The 19,319-nt window shown below is 39.6% G+C and overlaps 2 protein-coding genes across 7 annotated transcripts in view; one reads left to right on the top strand and one right to left on the bottom strand.

Moving 5' to 3' along the window:
* Nucleotides 1–8,586, bottom strand: part of LOC126418493 (RNA-binding protein 5-like) — a 122,102-nt gene extending 113,516 nt beyond the window's left edge. For 4 of the 6 annotated variants that reach the window (XM_050085271.1, XM_050085274.1, XM_050085273.1 and 1 more), the window contains exon 1: nucleotides 8,470–8,586. The gene's annotated coding sequence lies outside the window, so the exon portion shown is untranslated. The remainder of the gene's footprint in view (nucleotides 1–8,469) is intronic. The other 2 variants (XM_050085272.1, XM_050085276.1) reach the window with 2 other exon arrangements.
* Nucleotides 8,587–8,821: 235 nt separating this feature from the next.
* Nucleotides 8,822–19,319, top strand: part of LOC126418496 (nuclear speckle splicing regulatory protein 1) — a 59,884-nt gene continuing 49,386 nt past the window's right edge. Inside the window, exons 1-3 of the mRNA XM_050085281.1 lie at nucleotides 8,822–8,977; nucleotides 9,157–9,277; nucleotides 9,399–9,554. Of these exons, the coding sequence (XP_049941238.1) occupies nucleotides 8,955–8,977; nucleotides 9,157–9,277; nucleotides 9,399–9,554 (300 nt within the window). The 5' untranslated portion in view covers nucleotides 8,822–8,954. The remainder of the gene's footprint in view (nucleotides 8,978–9,156; nucleotides 9,278–9,398; nucleotides 9,555–19,319) is intronic.

Raw genomic sequence — 19,319 nt, 5'->3', positions numbered from 1 at the left:
TTTTTCAAGGATGTTTTGATAACTGATGATATATTTCTAAATTCAGTCAGTAAGTGACAATCTGATGGAATGAACTGAAACTTTCAATCTACAGTTTTACCAACTCAAAACCAAATCGTCACCTTTCATCCTAACCCAGGCATCGTGCTATAGTACAGTACTTTCAGACAATTAAGATTTCATATTCATGTTCATTTTTCAATGATCTGGTCTCTCTCTGTTTGTGCACATAATATGCCACACAACACATTATCATTACATTTTGGGACAATGCCAATGTTCGAAGGTTTCATTAACCCATTTCATGAGATGGAGAAGCACCAAATGTTATATTGTGAGATACAGCTCAGCAGCAGTAAATAAACAGTTCCAAGTAAGGATTTCAGCTATATACTGTGTTTCACATATTTATTTTTATTGTTATGACAAATACCTTGCAAACTTGCAGGATTGCGACCACCTTTTTTTACCAAATACACCGTTATCTCATGGTTATCATCACATCGTGATTTAGGACACTACCTTCAACTCGTTGCTGTTAAAGACACTGCCTGTCTGTTGCTCTCTCATCCCTCCCTTGCAAGCAGTAGTTGACACATGCAGTTTCAATCCAGTCACTCCTCGTAGCGAGTACTGTGACACTGATCTGCTCAAGCATGCAAATAACACCACTATTCCTTTCAATGGTGTTTGCAGTTTATTCCACATCGTCTATCATTTTTTGAAATATATAGTACTCAGCAAGACTGGGAATACATTAAGAGACAATACCTCAGTTTAAGCTGTTGCCACCAAAGTTAACACGCTAATTTCTGCAGGTTGCCTACCACAGAGTTTTCAAATTCAATTCACAACCTGAGGTAGTGGTTAAGTTGATGGTAACCATCACAGCAGATGTATAACCATCCTGAAATAACTGTCACATGTCACCGATTTCCTAAATTTCAATCAGGACATGAGAGATTATAAGAATTCACTGCAACCAAATGCGTTGTCCATTTATTATTTCCTCACTGGTTACTCAAAACTCCCTTGCTTTCCCAACACACTTTATAGCAAGAGCTTGCAACACTGCTACATGAAACATTTAAGTAACAGCATTGTCCGTAATTGTAATTTTAACATTTAACAGTAATCTTTATCTCTTATTCATCATTATTTCAACAAGACACAATTCAAATATGAACCATCTCCAAGGCTTTACTTCTTGTATGATAAAAGAAAATCTGTGAGAATAAGTTTGAGCAACAAGATGTTTGTAAAATAGATACGAAAAAAAGATGAGAACATTTAATAAAAACCATCGGTTCTACGTGAAATGGGGGGAGGGGAGATGCCAAAGCCTCAAAAAATGACAAGTAGAAATCAGAAATAAAATATGAATGAAAAATCACCACTGTGCTATGCTACAACCATCAATATGAGAGATGTTTCAATTAACCATACCTCTGAAGGTTGTATCTGTGACTGTGAAACTGTTAAAAGAAGAACAACACTCCATACCAGTCTCTAAAATTCATCTTCATTAGTCACAGCACATACTGTACAATTGTTTATCTTCTAGTGACAATGTTGGACTTCAGATCACACAGCTTCCATGAGCAAGACACTGTTGTTAGATGTTCTAAAATTATTTAAATTCTTGGCAAAGAATACAGAATAAAATTAATTTGACAATGCAAATAGACTGCACGATATTTTCCCCCCTTTACTCCTTCACAAAGCAGACAGAATAATGGAAGAAACTTTCACAAACTGTTTGTAGCAGCAGCAATAAGTGCTTTTATTTTGTCACAAACTATTATAATCATGCATGCCTTTGCCTCTGAAAATTTTCTTCTTAAATTTAAGAAAGAATACAGCCTTTAAAAAAAAAAAAAAAAAAAGAATGATATATGACAACATAGCCGTTCCTCAAACAGCAAGTAATAATATCAAGAAGACTTCGCACTATATTCAGATTACTGTAATGCAGAATTTGTGTATGTTGTTCTTCAAGCTTGATGAACTGTGACTCGATTTTTGTGCAAGGTTTTTTGACCATATGGGCACTGAACAGCGAGGTTATCTGCACCCTGACACATTTTAAAAGGAATGAATGTGCTGGATTTTCATTACAAATTGTTCTCACAGATAACATAAGGATAGCTGATGCCAAAATTTTTAGATGGGGTTCAGGTCAATGTGCTCAGAAGAATTGTGCAGCAAAACCACTTTCTACCGCTCCGTGGATAAATGGTAGTACTATTTGCATCATTCTAAGTGATACTGCGCATGTTCTGATGAGTGGTTCCACACAGCAGTACGACTAAAATACAAGCACAATCTTTGTTTTAAGAACAAGCTTATGCAATAGCAGATACAGATGACTGACAACTGGTCTCTATAGTATATTTGGTTTTGTTCTATATGAACAACTTCACATCTCAGTAACAATGGATGTGGGTATGAAAGTCAAATGTTTGAATGAAAACTTTTGAGCCTCTTCAAATTCAATTCTCATTGTAGACTGTTACTGAAATTACACTGATATATTATGCCTGCCATTATTATACTTGGATGAATAACCTGATACCACACAGCAGGGGGGGCTTAAGTCTAGAACAGGGCCTGTGGCAGCCAAGGCCGTGCTTCTCTACTGCTCACAGGCTGACAATTCATCAGCTTTGCGTACTCAATGACAGGCGAGAAAGTGTCTACCACCAAAATAGAAACCAATCTCTTCTTCGCTGTTATCATGAACATTTGACCATTTTTCTCCAAATATGTCACAAATTAAGAGATTGTGGTTAGGGTGGAACATGACAGTTTGGTTATGAGTTAACAAAGTCAATGAACGTAAAAAAAAAAACTGGTTATGGTGATATATTAATCTGTGGCTTAGCCCAAGGTTAAGGTTGGATTGGATTGGAATGTGACAGTTTGGTCATGAGTTGGCGAAGCCAATGATGTGAAAACTAAAATACCTGGTTGCGATGACCGGCTGAACTTAACTGAACCCAAGGCCTAGGTTAGGTTGGGATATGATAGTTTTACTTGCAAAAAATACATGAATAATCTTTATTGTCATATTTGTTTTTATACTGGTTTGGTTGGGATCTGACAGCATCACTTCAATTAAATTAATATTCTTTATTAATCAAATTGTGTGCAGGGACTGAACATAGACAATCAGGAAAACAGCAGCAATTGATTGCAACATCCATTGTTTTATTACAGCAGATCTAGATTTCAACTATGACAGTCATCTGCAGTGCATAAAACAACAGGTGAAATTTGTCCAAAGGTATCACGATTAAACAACTTTGGCAGGTGTACAGGGTACAGGAGTCTAACCTGTATGCTCTACACCAACCAATATTATTCACTATGTAACAGTTTGGAACAATGTCAGCTGTTATGTATATTGAAATGTAATATGTAATAAAAGAACAGATTCTGAGATCAACAGTAGTTGTTGTTTTCGCCATTGCCAATAATCTTTAATGTCAAATATTTGCCGGTTTCTTCTGAATGTGTTACAATTTTGTAGGTAGTATGTCTTTGAAAGCCGTTGTGTGTCCACTGCTGTCTCACTGGCTGCATAGATCGAGCAGTTGACACATTCTTTTTCCTTCCCATTACACCTTACCGCAAGAGCCGACAGAACTGCTGCACGAGATGCACAGAATAAGTACACAAATGGCCATGCTGTAGGCTTTTACAGCGGAGTGTAGTGAAGTTTGTGATACTGCAGTTCTGCTTGGACAAGTGGCTTCAGTCGCAATAGATTGATCTGTAGTGGAACCCGAAGTCTAGGTAAGTCACATGAAGGTCGAATAGCTTAGTTGTAACTTGGCAAACCCAATGAATGTGTCATGGCAATATAATTTTTTTTACAGTGTATTCTGTAATAATATTAATGTTCCCATTTTAAATTATTTTTCCACTGCAGTGTGCCATTTACGGGCTTTACGCATTTCATGAAGCAAAGACGAAGTACATTTCTGTCCAAAATTTCTTTAACAATAAGAGGATCTTAATAGTTTCATATTTAAGCTATTTGATCAAGATGGCACCGATAGGAAAGTGTAGTGACACTTCTCTCTCGTTAAAAAGGTAAAAAATGAACAGTTCTTCATGGACAGATTGTGAAAAGCATGTGATGAAGGGTATACTGTGTATCAAATGCTCACAACATGTAAACCAACAAAAGAAAAATTAAATAAAAGTAATTCATCAAAATACTCAATACTTTGGTAACAAAAAATTTGAAGCAGAAGTACTCCTGAGTGAAGTAAGACCAGACATATTATGCATCAATGAACATGGACTAACTGAAAGTAAAATAGGTAAGGTTGCAATAAAGGACTACAAACTAGCTAGTTACTTCTGCAGATGTAAAGGGTGGTGGTGGTAAGTGTGTGTGTGTGTGTGTGTGTGTGTGTGTGTGTGTGTGTGTGTGTGTGTGTGTAATATTAAAACAGGTACTTTCCTAAAGAATGTAAACAGTGAAGCTGCTACATTGCCCGTAGCTAGATAAAAAGACTTTGAAGTTACTCGTACAGTGACAGGATTTTAGTGTGTACAGATCACCATGTGACAATATTAGATTCTTTCTGGGGGGGGGGGGGGGGGGGAGGGGGGAATTCTAGCTTATTGAGAATGAATATGAAGAAAATCCTTATTATATGTGGAGACTCCAACACTGACATGGGAAAAAGACACAAAAATAAGACAGGATTTTGAAGAATTGTTAATACAGTATAACATGAAAGTAGCAATAACTGCACCAACAAGAGCGACTTCACAAAGTGGGACAGTTATTGACAACATAATTACTCATATGTGTAACCATGAGTCACATGTAGTTCAGACAGAAATATCGTATCATCATGGACAACTAATCAGCTTTTGCAGAAGTAATGATACAGTATCGGAACCAAAATGAACAACCAAAAAAATTAGGATCATCAGTGAACAAAATATCAACATCTTTAGAACAATGTTAAGTAAGGAAACCTGGAATGAAACCCTACAGACCCAGAGTGTAAATGACAAATATGATGCATTTATTTCAACAATGAAATACCATTTTAACGTAGCATTTCCCAAAGTAAAGAGACAAGAAAGGCTGCAAGATCAAACACAGTGGATTACCAGTGAAATACTAGAAAAGCGAAGGAAGCTGCAGGATCTGAGACGGATGGGTGAAGCTGAAAACTATAAAATGTTAAAAAAGAATAATAGAAAAACAATAAGAGAAACAAAAGCAAGAGGAATTGACACCGCCACAACGAACTCAAAAAACAAGGCAAAGGCAGCTTAGAATGCAATTAATGCTGAAAGAAAGGACAAAGATGGATCAAACAAAGAAGAAGGGGATCGACAGAAGTGTCCGATCCCACGCGTCTGCTTTGACCCGTGACGTAAGGGTGTTGTCGTGTGTGACGTCATGATGGCGCGGAGTTAGGTTTGTGAGTGTGGCGTGTTTGTAGATGTCGTCGTGTTGTGGTTTGTTGTGCTCTCTGGTGGTATGTTCAGGGTTTTCATTTGTGTGGTGTAATGGGCTCAGTTTGCTTTTACTCATTATCCAGAATTGTTCGAGTGTCGGCTGTGTTTGTAGTGTAATTCATTTCAGTGAGTTAATGATTTTGTGTGAAGGTTAATTTAGTGTTGTTCGCTGTACATCGTGCTGTAATTTTAGTAAAATTAATCTGTTGTTGTTTATGTTCACGAATGGATATGACGGATAAAATTAACAGTGCGCAGGTCAAGGGCAATGTTCGATCCCAATGTGTGGCTGTGTATGTTGATACTGATATCGAGAGATGTTTTTGAGCTATATAGGCCAAGGGAAGTATTTGATCCTAATTTATGGGATCGGGAGCTGCTGTTGAGCTATATAGGTCAAGGGAAGTGTCCAGTTCCAGATGATATTGTGTTTAGTGGTATTTGTGGAGTTTTGTGAAGTTGGTTTTTTCATCACTTTGTGTGGTTTGTAAGGGGTTGGGTGTCTAAATTTGTTTATATTTAGTTTGCCCCCACCCAAAAACACCCTATTTCCCGCGCTTGTCCCATTAGTGTCATTACGCTTTTTGTTGAAAGTGTGTGCGTTTGTTTTTCAATGTATTTTCGTGCTCATAATGTGTATGTATCGACTTTATATGCGCCATATTGGAATCGTGGTTTATGGTCGTTTCCCCCATATTTGTGACGTCATAGGTCAATGCAGACAGGCGGGATCGGACGCTTCCGTATTTCCAAAGAAGGTATTAGGTCAATTAAAACAGACAACACAGTGGTCACAGATGGTATGGAAATAGCAAACATACAGAATAATAACTATATCAGTGTAGTAGAAAACTTAAAATTGGAAAGAAATAGTCAAAAACAGAAGAGCGTTAAGGTACCATAAAGGTCATGCATTACTATGTTCTTAAGACCAGTCACGGAAGATGAACTACGGGAAACTATACAGAAACTGAAGTCCAAGAAATCAGCTGGTGGGGATGAAATATCAAATCATGTAATAAAACTGGTAGGCCTAAGTGATCAGATAATAACACCACTGCTGAACACAGCAAACTGTTGTTTCAGAGATGGAATTTTTCCAGAAAAACTGAAGATAACAAAGGTGGTGCCAGTGTACAACAAAGGGGATAAGGATGACCCCAACAACTTCAGACCAGTTTCACTTATATCAGTTTTCTCGAAAATCCTAGAGATACTTATGTATACCAGATTAGTTAATTATTTGGACAAACATAACATTTTCATACCCTCACAACACTGTTACAGAAAGGGTAAATCTACAGAATCAGCAACTGCCAGTCTAACAGAATACATTTTAAAGTTTTTAGATGAAAAAAAAGTTTTCTCTGTAATGTTTCTGTATCTTTCAAAAGCATTTGACACCACTGACCATGAAATGATGATACAAAAATTAGGCAACCAGGTGAATGGATAAAATCATACTTGTGGAACCGCAAGCAGTATGTATCATTAGGAAGCTCATACCAATCAGAAACCAAACCTATCAAATATGGAGTGCCCCAGGGTTCGGTAATGGGGCCATTGTTTGTTAATGATATAGGTGTTGAGAAGGAAGAAAAGGAAATACTGTATGCTGATAACAACACTAAATAGTGACCAAAATATGGAACAGCTTGAGAGAAGAGCATACATATTTGCAAATGTTACAGCTCAAGAAGTACGGAGCACACCCAACCGACTGGCAATGCTAGAAAAAGGACCCCAGTACTCTGGTATCAGACTACTAAGAAGTCTGCCTAAAAACCTGCAAGATAGTGTACTTGACAATGACTTTCCAAAGAAACTTAAAGACTATCTCAGTGAAAAAGAGTTTTAAAGGTTTGCAGAATACTTACACCATTAAATTTGTATATATTGTTATTCATTATCAATTAACGTAAAAATGTAAGCTATAGGGATAGAAATATAAGTGATAATGAACGATACTACTTTGGCATGTCCTATATTACACGTACATTTACTGTCTTAAATGTAATCTTACAGGATCAAATAAAATTCAATTCAATACAATTCAAAATGTGAACAACTGTGTGTTGTCATAGCTGACAGTGGTTATGTAGTGCTTTGTCGATAGTGTCATTAGTAAAAGATTGAATGGTAGTTGTCATATTCTTCATTACGTCAATACAGAGTACATCCAGTGCGTATTGTCCGCAGACTTCGGGCATAATAGTCTCTCACATCTGGCCAGTTAAAGGCCTATAAACCCTCTACACTGATCCACATATCTCTAAATATGTGGCTGTAGAATAATCCACACCATTCCATTAAAAGTAGGCTGGCCAAGGTGTAACACACAGACTGGATATAATAGAAAATCTGCTCATCCGGGGATGGATATAAGAACTGACAAATTGTGTGTACAACAAACACAGGTGAATTTCAGGTTCTGGTTAATGTGTCCTATTGATTTCTGGGCACAATGCCCTTAAAACATTTAATGCATTGCAATAATAACGCACATCACATAAGAAGCTACAGCAGGCAACACCCACAGCTTGACATTCACCACATAAGCAATTTCAGTGATTGGTTCTTCACTTCTGCTGAATACGGGATATATGTAAATAACTACCTCCTAATCAAAATAGTTCAATGAAATCCAAATACACAACAAAAACCAACCTCCTACCCATTTTGTGAAAATTTATATGCTATTCCCGCAATTCTCAGTTAAACCTAACACTAGCGGCTTGCACAGATTGTAAAGTAACTTTTACTTTACATGACAGCAGCTTGCCCATGTCGATAATATGTTTTCAAAACAAAATAAAAATCATATTTGGAACGAAACTGGCAAAATGGAGTCCTAGCGACGCACAGCGCGCATAGGAACCATTTTTAACACCGCCAAGAGAATAGTCCTTCAAAATAAACAGAGATTCTTGCGCACCGGTTAACAACAATTACGTAAGGAATTTATATTTAATGTACCTTCATATTTCGAAGACATAATACGCCCTTTTATTCGTCCAAAACACAAATATTACGCTTCTCCAACTCGCTTAACCACAATTCGTCCGCTCAAGATACAGTGACGTCACATGGTAGGTGTATATTCTTTGCTTCGATTACATGGTAACCAATAATATCGAATGGTTAGGATTTTATTTTATTTTTTGTGTTGCATTTCGCGAAGAAAAGCATCCGAAGGCATTCATTACACAGCACTCAGCAGCAAAGGGCTATTCCATGACAGAACCACAATTTCTGTGCAGATTCCCAGACAAGAGATCTGCAGTGAGCTCATCTTTGCTTGCACATTGATCTCTGGAATGGAATTATTATTATTATTTTTTTTTTCTCTTTGATCAATGTGTATTATTGAGCACTGTACGAGTCTGTTGTTGACCACCGTGTTTTGTTACGTACAAAGACCCAATCGTTAGTGACAGAGGAAGTGTGCTATAAGTTTCAGTATGTCAGCAACTAATAACAAACAGTAAGTTTTAAAAAATAGCAACTTGTGTCATGTAGTTGTAATTATAATTTAGTTAGGATTGTACGTTCTTCACCATATCTGTAAACAGAAACAAATAGTGAACTTGAAGAGTGCCATTCAAAATAAATACCTTGTACAGTTGTCATTGTAAGTAATATAACACGCTCTGTAATTGACAGGTATGGCCTAATAGTTCCAAAAAAGCCAGGTCAGTCTGGATTACAACCTCGACTCTCGGTATTTAATGACAATAGTGATTCTGGAGATGAAGGAGGTGACTGGGTAAAACGAGCCTTGAAGGTAACAAGATAGCATACATATGAGGGCGAGAATACGATTTTATACACATTCGCATCCCTTGTCGCTGTTATTTCCGAATCATAAATTAAATATACGTTCCATGTAATTTTACTGTTAACAGCGAGATTCTCAGAAGAGTTTACAGAAGAAACAAACGAAAATTGAAATGGAAAGAGCATTGGCCGTGGATCCTACAGTTTATCAGTACGATGAGATATACGATAAAATGGAGGAAAAGAAAGCAGAGGAAAAAAAACTGAAATCAACTGACAAGAAGGTAAGAGTTTCAGGACCAAATAGGCCCTGTGCAGATATCATTCCTGTATCATTGTGTGTTTCTACATGATAATACATGCAGCTAAGTCTTCTTCTTACCCTAGTAGCCTGTTCACCCGAGAGACTCGGTACATTTTTATTAATTCCTTCATTGTACATCACAACTTCCATTAATGTATTAGTTATAAAATAACTGAAATGTAGCCAATAGTAAAAATGTCCTTTTTAAAATAATATAAAGATCTTGTGAAGGGCATATACTGACTGAAGCACTACCTTAAAAAAAAAAGAGGGGATGAGAGAGAGAGAAAGAGAGAGGGAGAGGGGGGGATCTCGAATCAAGTAGGCCCTAAAAGTGTTTTAAGTTTCCTTAGAATTCTTATTACTTAAAATCACTTAAGGTCAGTATGAAAGTGATTGAATATTTTCATTTTACCGATTCTGTATGTCAGGTTAAATAGTAGACCAATGTAATGTCATTCCTGATGTTATATTTATGACTAGTTGTAAATTGCAATTGTACTTAATCATAGCTTTATGATTAAGTTGTTTTCAGTTAGTATTCCAAGTTGGGGTCAGTTCAGGCATTCAGTATCACTTGTCTGCTTTGATCCGTGACACAACTGTGTGGTGTTGTTTGACGTAGTGGTGGTGTGGCTTATTTACTTTTGTATTGTTTGCAGAGGATGTGCTGGGGTATGAAATGGTACACTTTAGTGTGGTTTGTTTGTGTTTCTAAATTGTTTGTAAATCTTGTTAGTGATATTAGACTCTTGACTACAGTTGTGGTGAAAATAATGTTGGGAGAGTTTGCGGCAATTTGTTACCTGGTGGTTATAATTTAACCTGAGAGCAACACCCCCCTCCCCCCTTAAAAAAAAAAACACACGAACATTAAAAGAAAACAAAACAATAAAACCCATCTGTTAATTAAACAACATACAGAATGTTACGTAGTTAGCCTTACACAAAAAGAGCCGTCTTATTAAACTAATGCAGCTATTTACTATTACAGTAATTTGTTTTTTGATACTAGAAAAGCAGTTATATAACATTTACACATCCAGAAAACAAACTTATGTAAAATTGTAAGTACAATATAGTTTAAATACAAATATTTGTAGGTAGCTACTAATTCTTGGATCATCTCCTTTTTAAATTATTTCTTAGTTTTGACCAAACAAGCCTATGGGTGAAGGAGGTTCGCTCAGTGGATGCTTCGCTGGCAGGGCAAGAAATGAGGCACTAATGAAATAGTTGTATAAATGGGTTTGTCTTGTATAAATTAATCATAGGAATTTAAATTGAACTTCTTAGTTGTTAATAAAGAAAAATGCAAAAAGCAATAAAAAGGAACTTTTTTACTGGGTTTTTCTCAATCCTGGTTTATTAGTGGGTTATTTTAATGTTGGAAAGCCTGTGCAATAGATTAGTTTTTTGGGTTTTGAATTATTAGTTCAGTGTGTTGTTTATGGTTGGAGATTTAATGTTTTGTTTTGTTTTATGTTAGTTAGAGATGTAGCATTGGCGTTCATAAGTAGATCCCTGCATTTCACAATGGTGGATGATGTGTTGAGCATAACTGATTTCCTGTAGGTATTCAGTTTAATTGGTGTTAAGTTTGTGAAGAAGGTATGAGACCAACCAAAGTCGCTGCATCTCTGACTTGGGGAGTAGTATATGTAGCTAGTCGACAGGACAACATATGACATTCTATCTAGAGGGATTCCTGGTTTGAGAAGCCTAGGCTTGCTATTTGAGAGGTTGTATTGATGTTGCCATTACAGAAGCATCTGATTCCATCTGTCTACTTTGACCTATGATATCACTATATACGCACGACAGCAAACCCAAACAAAAATAAAAATGACACACTATCTTCTCACACCAAAAATAAAACGAAACTAATGGGCCAACCACAGAAAATTGGGTTTTAGGGCGGGGACAAGCTAACTATAGAACAATACATAAAATAAAAAAACACTGCACAATCCCAAAACAAATAATATAAAAAAATTTAAATTACAACCCGTGACAACACCAACAAAACTGCAGGAATTGAACATTTCCCTTTACTTAGGTAGCTCAACTGCAGCTGTCGATACCAAAAAACCAACACAGACAACTCCAAAAAGTGAAACTAAAATCCCCAACAACTCAAACACTCTAATACCCCATATTCACTCATAAATGAACAACACACAAAACATCACTGTTGCTATAAAATAAAACCAAAACAAAAATTATTTACCTGCAAAAGCCCCCAGTCTCTCTCTCACACACACACACACACACACACACACACACACACACACACACACAACCCTCAGCTCACCACCCTCGACCTATGCATCCTGCCCACAGCCCTCAAAAAATACAAAAATGCTCTGGGATGCTCTTCTGTTGGCAGTGCTCATGTAAATGAGAGTGCAGGTTGGAAGAGCACTTCTTCCCCTTCTCTATAACTGATTTAATTGCCTCCCAAAATCACTCTACAGTGTTAGTAAAAGCCCTAGTTTCATAATCATTAAACTCAGTACTGTGAATAACTGCTAAATTATTATAATCCCTCTTCCTACAAGACAAGAACGCATCAAAAATTATAGTACTACCCTCCTCACTATGTTCCTCAATCAGACCTGCTAGTTCCCTCTTACTATGACCCTGCAAAACCCTAAAAATGCAATCAGCTCCAACCCCCCCTTCTCCCTCTGAAATAACAACCTCACAAACTAACCCGAGAACTGCCCCTCCTGTACTTCCTCTTACCAAACTGTGTTTCATCAATTTCAACAATCACCCCTGGCCCACCCAACTTCCCCATTTACTTCACATACTCCAAACAACCCTCTTGATAAAAGGGACCAATAACAAAAATAAGTGAACAAGGCAATCTCCCTCATGGCCAACCCACATTTCTCAAACCGGGTACCACATCTTGTTGCCAGATATTATCGTGCCAACTACACCACATATACATGTCCCTGGACCGAGCTGCCATAACTCTTGTCAACCTCATGTTTGTTGCCACAAACGTGATACCCAGCATGTTCAGCAGTAAGACCAAACATCTCCAAGAACTGTTTTACAGACATCATAACATCACCCATCTCAGCACACCCACAATGATATACTCGTGAACTTCACTGTCATACCCATACCTAACAAAAACGCAATTGAAAAACACCATACTGATCAAGCTTAACAAAAATGCCAAACACACAAAAAAACCCTTAATAACTCGGTGAAAACACTTCCACAATCTACATTACCACACTAACTACTTAAACTCAAAACCACGTTAGCATGATGACAACCAAAATTCAAATGAACCGTATACCACACATTAACCCTCTGTGGCCCCCCCCCCCCCCTCCCCCCCCAGCCCTCAGTCCTCACTTCTGCGCGCCCGGAGCAGTTTAAGTCTTCTTCGGCTCCTCTTGCCAGGAAGGGGTCCCTTGGATCACTCCCTTCCCAGATTTCTGCTAATGGGAGAGATGACACCCGCCAGTGGCTGAAGAGCCCAAAAGCAGCTGGTCATAGGGTTTCACGTTCATCCTCAGTTCCGGAGACTGAATGAGTGAAGTCCTCCCAGCCAGGGAAACCCAAGGAGCAGTGAGAGAAATCCAAAAAGAAGATCCTCAAGACCAAGGAAATTGCAGTGGTGCCCACACCACCACCACATACAAGCTCTGTGTCTACAGATGAGGTGGAGATTCTGGCATCCGCTGAGGACCGAGATATCGCCAGACCCTCGGACGCAATGGATATAGACTGCTCAGGCAATAAGTCTGTGGCAGCAGGTTATCCTGAGGCGTAAACTGCCTCATTAAATGTTCCATGCCTTTCCAGTCTCACGATGACGTCATCCTCCAATGGGATTGAGGCAGTTTTTTCCACCACCTGGCTGAGCTATGGCAATTGTTAAGCTTTACACCTGTTATCTGCATTGCTCTCCAGGAAACCTGGTTCCCAGCAATGTGGACCACTGCCCTTTGCGGCTGTAAGTGATATTACAGGAACTGTAGTGACTATAATTGAGTGTCAGGTGGAGTTTGCGTTTATGCCCTAAGCTCAGTCTGTAGTGAAACTGTGCCCCTTCAAACCCCTTGGAAGCTGTGGCTGTCAGAATAAGGACAATGCAGGAAATAACAGTCTGCAATGTATATCTTCCTCCAGATGGTGCAGTACCCCTGAATGTATTAGCTGCACTGATTGATCAACTCCCTAAACGTTTCCTACTTTTAGGAGATTTTAAAGCCCATAATCCATTGTGGGGTGGCACTGTGCTTACTGGCTGAGGCAGAGATGTCGAAACTTTACTGTGTCAGTTCGTCCTCTGCCTCTTAAAGACTGGGGCCGCCACACATTTCAGTGTGGCTCATGGTAGTTACTCGGCCATTGATTTATCAATTTGCAGTCCAGGACTTCCCCCATCATCCACTGGAGAGCAAATGACGACATGTGTGGTAGTGATCACTTCCCCATTTTCCTGTCACTGTCCCGGCGTCAGGCCCACAGACGCCTGCCCTGATGAGCTTTAAACAAGGCGGACTGGGAAACTTCCACCTTTGATGTCACCATTGAATCTCCTCCACACGGGAAAATTGATGTGATGGTTGAGCAGGTGTCCACAACAATCCTTTCTGTGGCAGAAAACATGATCTCTCGCTCTTTAGGGTGCACCCGGTGAAAGGTAGTCCCTTGGTGGTCGCCAAAAGTCACTGAAGCAATTAAGGAGCGTTGATGAGCTGTACAGCAGCATAAGCAGCACCCTTCCCTGGAGCACCTCATAGCCTTTAAATGGCTCTGTGCCTGCGTTCGCCTACATATCAGATGATGGAAGCGGGAGAGTTGGGAGAGATACATGTTTACCATTGGGTGCCATATGTCACCTTCCCAAGTCTGGGCAAGGACCAAACATGTTTTTGGACACCAGACCCCAACACATGTTCCCAGTGTTAACATAAATGGCGTGTTATCTACCGATGCTATAACGATTGCTGAGCACTTTGCTGAGTTCTGTGCTCGAGCCTCTGCATCAGAGAATTACTCCACAGCCTTTCACACTCACAAACGGTGGCTGGAAGGAAAAGTCCTCTCATTCACTACACGCCACAGTAAATCCTATAACGCCCCATTTACAGAGTGGGAGCTCTTCAGTGCCCTTGCACATTGCCCCGACACTGCTTCTGGGCCAGATCGGGTCCACAGACAAATGATTAAACATCTCCTCGCCATCTCCAACCAGATCTGGTGCGATGGCGTCTTTCCACCGCAATGGTAGGAGAGCACCATCATTCTGGTGCTCAAACACGGTAAAAACCTGCTTGATGTGGATAGCTATCGGTCCATCAGCCTTACCAATGTTCTTTGTAAGCTGCTGGAACATATGGTGTTGGGTTGGGTCCTGGAGTCACATTGCCTACTGGCTCCATGCCAGGGCAGCTTCTGCCAGGGTCTCTCTACCACTGATAATCTTGTGTCCCTCAAGTCTGCCATACGAACACCCTTTTCCAGACATCAATACCTGGTTGCCATCTTTTTTGATTTACAAAGAGTGTATGACACATCATATCCTTGCCACATAATACATGTGGGGTCTCTGAGGCCCACTCTCTATTTTCTCCGCTGCCTGAGCAACACCAACTGGGGTGCAGATCACTCTACGTTGCTGCAGTTCTATAGAACCCATGTTCAATCCCACCTTGACTGTGGGAGTCTGGTTTATGGTTCATTGGCGCCCTCTGCATTGCGTTTAGTCAACCCAGTGCACCATTGTGGTGTTCCCCTAGCAACAGGAGCTTTTAGGATGAGTCCGGTAACCAGCGTCCTGGTGGAGGCCAGAGTCCCTCTATTGCAGGTTAGGCATGCACAAATACTGGCCAGTTACATTGCACATGTTCGTAGTTCTCCTGCGCATCCGAATTTCCATCTCCTTTTCCCACCCATGGCATTTCATCTCCCGCATCGGCAGCCCAGTTCAGGGCTTCCAATTGCAGTTTGTGTCTGATCCCTTCTTTCCGAACTGGAGTTGTTGCCTTTACCACCTATACTTGAGGTCATTTCACGTACACCTCCACGGTGTACATCTAGGCCGAGGCTTTGCCTGGACCTTACACATGGCCCTAAGGACCCAGTTAATGCCGCAGCTCTCCATTACCAATTCCTTTTCATTCTTGCCATGCACCAAGGGCACGAAGTAGTTTACATTGACGGCTCGATGGCTGATGATCATGTCGGCTTCGCGTATGTCCATGGAGGACATATTGAACAGCATTCCTTGCCTGATGGCTGCAGTGTTTTCACTGCCAAGCTGGCAGCTATATCTCGTGCTCTTGAGCTCATCCATTCATGCCCTGGGGAGTCGTTTCTCCTGTATACTGACTCCTTGAGCAGCCTACAAGCTATTGACCAGTACTACCCTCGTCATCCTTTGGTAGCGACCATCCAGGAGTCCATCTATGCCCTGGAAATGTCCACTCATTCAGTGTTGTTTGTCTGGACCCCAGGTCATGTCGGAATCCCAGGCAGCGAACTTGCGGACAGGCTGGCCAAACAGGATAAATGGAAACCACTTATAGAGATTGGCTTCTCTGCAGCTGACCTGTGTTCAGTACTACACCGCAAGGTTTCGCGGCTTTGGTAGACAGAATAGCATAACCACAGTACGCACAACAAACTGCATGCCATTAAGGAGACTACGAATGTGTGGAAGACCTCCACGCGAGCCTCTCGCAGGGACTCTGTGGTTCTCTGTCAGCTCTGCATTGGCCACGCTTGGGTGACTCACAGCTACCTGCTGCGCCGTGATGACCCACATCAGTGTCGGTGCGGCGCCATGCTGAAAGTGGCCCATATCTTGGTGAGCTGTCCTTTGCTGCCCTGCGATGGACTCTTCAGTTACCGGGCTCATTGCCATTAATTTTAGCTGACAACACCTCATCAGGTAATTTAGTTTTACGTTTTATACATGACGGTGGGTTTTATCTTTCTATATAAGTTTTCGCACATGTACTTGTCCATTTATGTTCTCCACTCTAATGATTTTAGGCGGAATGTTTTAATGTGTCACAGAGTGGGTAGCTTTTCCTTTTTATTCTCGTGGTCGACCAGCCACAGTCATCTGCTCTCCGAAACAAGGGACCAATGACCTTGCAGTTTGGTCTCTTCCCCCCCTCCATTAAATCAACCACACATTAAAGTCAGCACATCCACATCCACCACCAGAGGGCACCATCAAATACAGCAGTATGACATCTACAACCACAATCAACTCAAACTCCATGTCATAGTGATGTCACACACCAAACCACCATTACATCACAGGGTCATAACACATGGGTGGAATCGGACACTTGCGTTGATCTGTTGATATGGCATTGCTTTTGCACTCACAAAATTGATAGGTTTATAATTATGTCGGCTGACTGTTGGTACGTATGTACTTATTGTTTATCTAAAAACAAAGATGATGTGACTTACCAAATGAAAGTGCTGGCAGGTCGACAGACACACAAACAAACACAAACATACACACAAAATTCAAGCTTTCGCAATAAACTGTTGCCTCATCAGGAAAGAGGGAAGGAGAGGGAAAGACGAAAGGATGTGGGTTTTAAGGGAGAGGGTAAGGAGTCATTCCAATCCCGGGAGCGGAAAGACTTACATTAGGGGGAAAAAAGGACGGGTATACACTCGCACACACACACATATCCATCCACACATATACAGTCACAAGCAGACATATTTAAATATGTCTGCTTGTGTCTGTATATGTGTGGATGGATATGTGTGTGTGTGCGAGTGTATACCCGTCCTTTTTTCCCCCTAATGTAAGTCTTTCCGCTCCCGGGATTGGAATGACTCCTTACCCTCTCCCTTAAAACCCACATCCTTTCGTCTTTCCCTCTCCTTCCCTCTTTCCTGATGAGGCAACAGTTTATTGCGAAAGCTTGAATTTTGTGTGTATGTTTGTGTTTGTTTGTGTGTCTGTCGACCTGCAAGCACTTTCATTTGGTAAGTCACATCATCTTTGGTTTTAGATATATATTTCCTACGTGGAATGTTTCCCTCTATTATAACTGTACTTATTGTTTTATTTTTTTATTGTTGTAGTAAGTGTGGTATGCATGTTTATGTGTGTCTCATGTATCGAAATCAAAATTGGGGTTAGTACAGTTGTGTGTGTGTGTGTGTGTGTGTGTGTGTGTGTGAGAGAGAGAGAGAGAGAGAGAGAGAGAGAGAATGTTGTTAGAAATTATCTTGGATTGTAAGTGATAGGTATCGTGAAGTTTGTTCTGCCTACATTGGTGTGGTTAGGTTTTTGATGGTAGTTATATGAACAAGTTTTGGGTTTTGTGGCACTGTGGAGAGGTTCACTGATGTTGTCGATACTGCGTTTTGTTAATGTTCATGATTTTTTGCTTTCTGTCACATGTCTATTGGCCATTTTATTGCAATTTGTTTTAGGATTTTTTTATTGGGATTGGTCTTCTGAGTTGGTGTGTAGGTCAATAACTATTGTCCAAATCACTTTTCTTTAGTTTTTACAAATTTTTGCTGCGTGTTTTGGCTTTGTTTAGTACTACATGTTTTAATGTTTTTGTAGTGCTGTTGGTGTTTCAAGTTGAGCTCAAATGATGTTATCAATACCAGTTACAATTTGCTTCCCTTTATTCTACTTTTTTTTTACTTTTTTGAAGCTGTTGTTTTGTCTTATTCTTTATTGCCTTTCGTATGTTTTAATATTAATGTGATTTGCCATTATGTTGGATTTTATTTTGATCCTGCTTAAAGCACCACTTTCCTGTGGTAGTCTGTTAGCTTCAATATTTATTATTAAGAACTTGTAATACCCTGTACGTGATGTGCATATTTTCACACTACAGAAACGCTAAAGGTTGTTGGTCGTCGTCTTGAGATCATGTTTGTGTTGCATCTAGGGACTTGGTATGACATCATTGATCAAATCAAGCTGGTGATACTGGCACCATGGTTTACCCACAAGTTGCTTCAGCAGGTTTCTGTACAGGACACTTAAAAATGTATGTAACTTTGTTTGTTTTTGTACCAGACATCATTGTAGAATTTATGCAAAATATTTTTCCGCATGGCATAGACAAGAGACTGTAACCTATACAAACTAAACTAATTTCTTGACATTTGGATCACCAAAATCACAACAACTCACCCCAAATATTGTTAAATTCAAGTGTGCGACAAGATTTAGAATGAGCAGTGAACTACTAACAGTTGAAGCACTAAACCTTTTGTGCTTGCACTGTTCAGTCAATTTGAAAGTTTTTGGATTTTCATGTTGCAGGAGTGATAAAAAAAGTGATAAATGATAAAAGACAGTTAGGTTTGTGGATGATAAAGCAGTTCAGACTGAATCAGAGAATGAAGTTCGATTTATACTGGGGAGGATCATAGAAGTGGGAAAAGAGTATGAAATGAGAAAGAATGTAGACCAGGTAGAAGTGATCAGAATCAGCAAATGTGAAGATTTCGTCAAAGTATCATTGGAAGGAAAGACATCAAATAAAATCTTGTAGGTACTTATGAATTTTGGTAATAAAAAATTGAATCTGTGTGGGGCAAGTGAGGAGAATATCTAAGGGTGAAATGATTCCAAAAGGTGGAAAAAGAAAGTTTTTGGATGGTTTTGAAATGTGATTTTGGAGGAGTGCTTGAAGTGAAATGGACTAACAGAATGACAAATGAAGAAGTACCTCGGAAGAGTAGGAGAAGAAAGAAAATTGGT

The sequence above is a fragment of the Schistocerca serialis genome, chromosome 9, assembly GCF_023864345.2.
Source record: "Schistocerca serialis cubense isolate TAMUIC-IGC-003099 chromosome 9, iqSchSeri2.2, whole genome shotgun sequence".
Classification (NCBI taxonomy): Eukaryota; Metazoa; Arthropoda; class Insecta; order Orthoptera; family Acrididae; genus Schistocerca; species Schistocerca serialis.
Note: the sequence above shows the minus strand (reverse complement) of the source record. Positions and strands in the feature narration are given on the sequence as shown.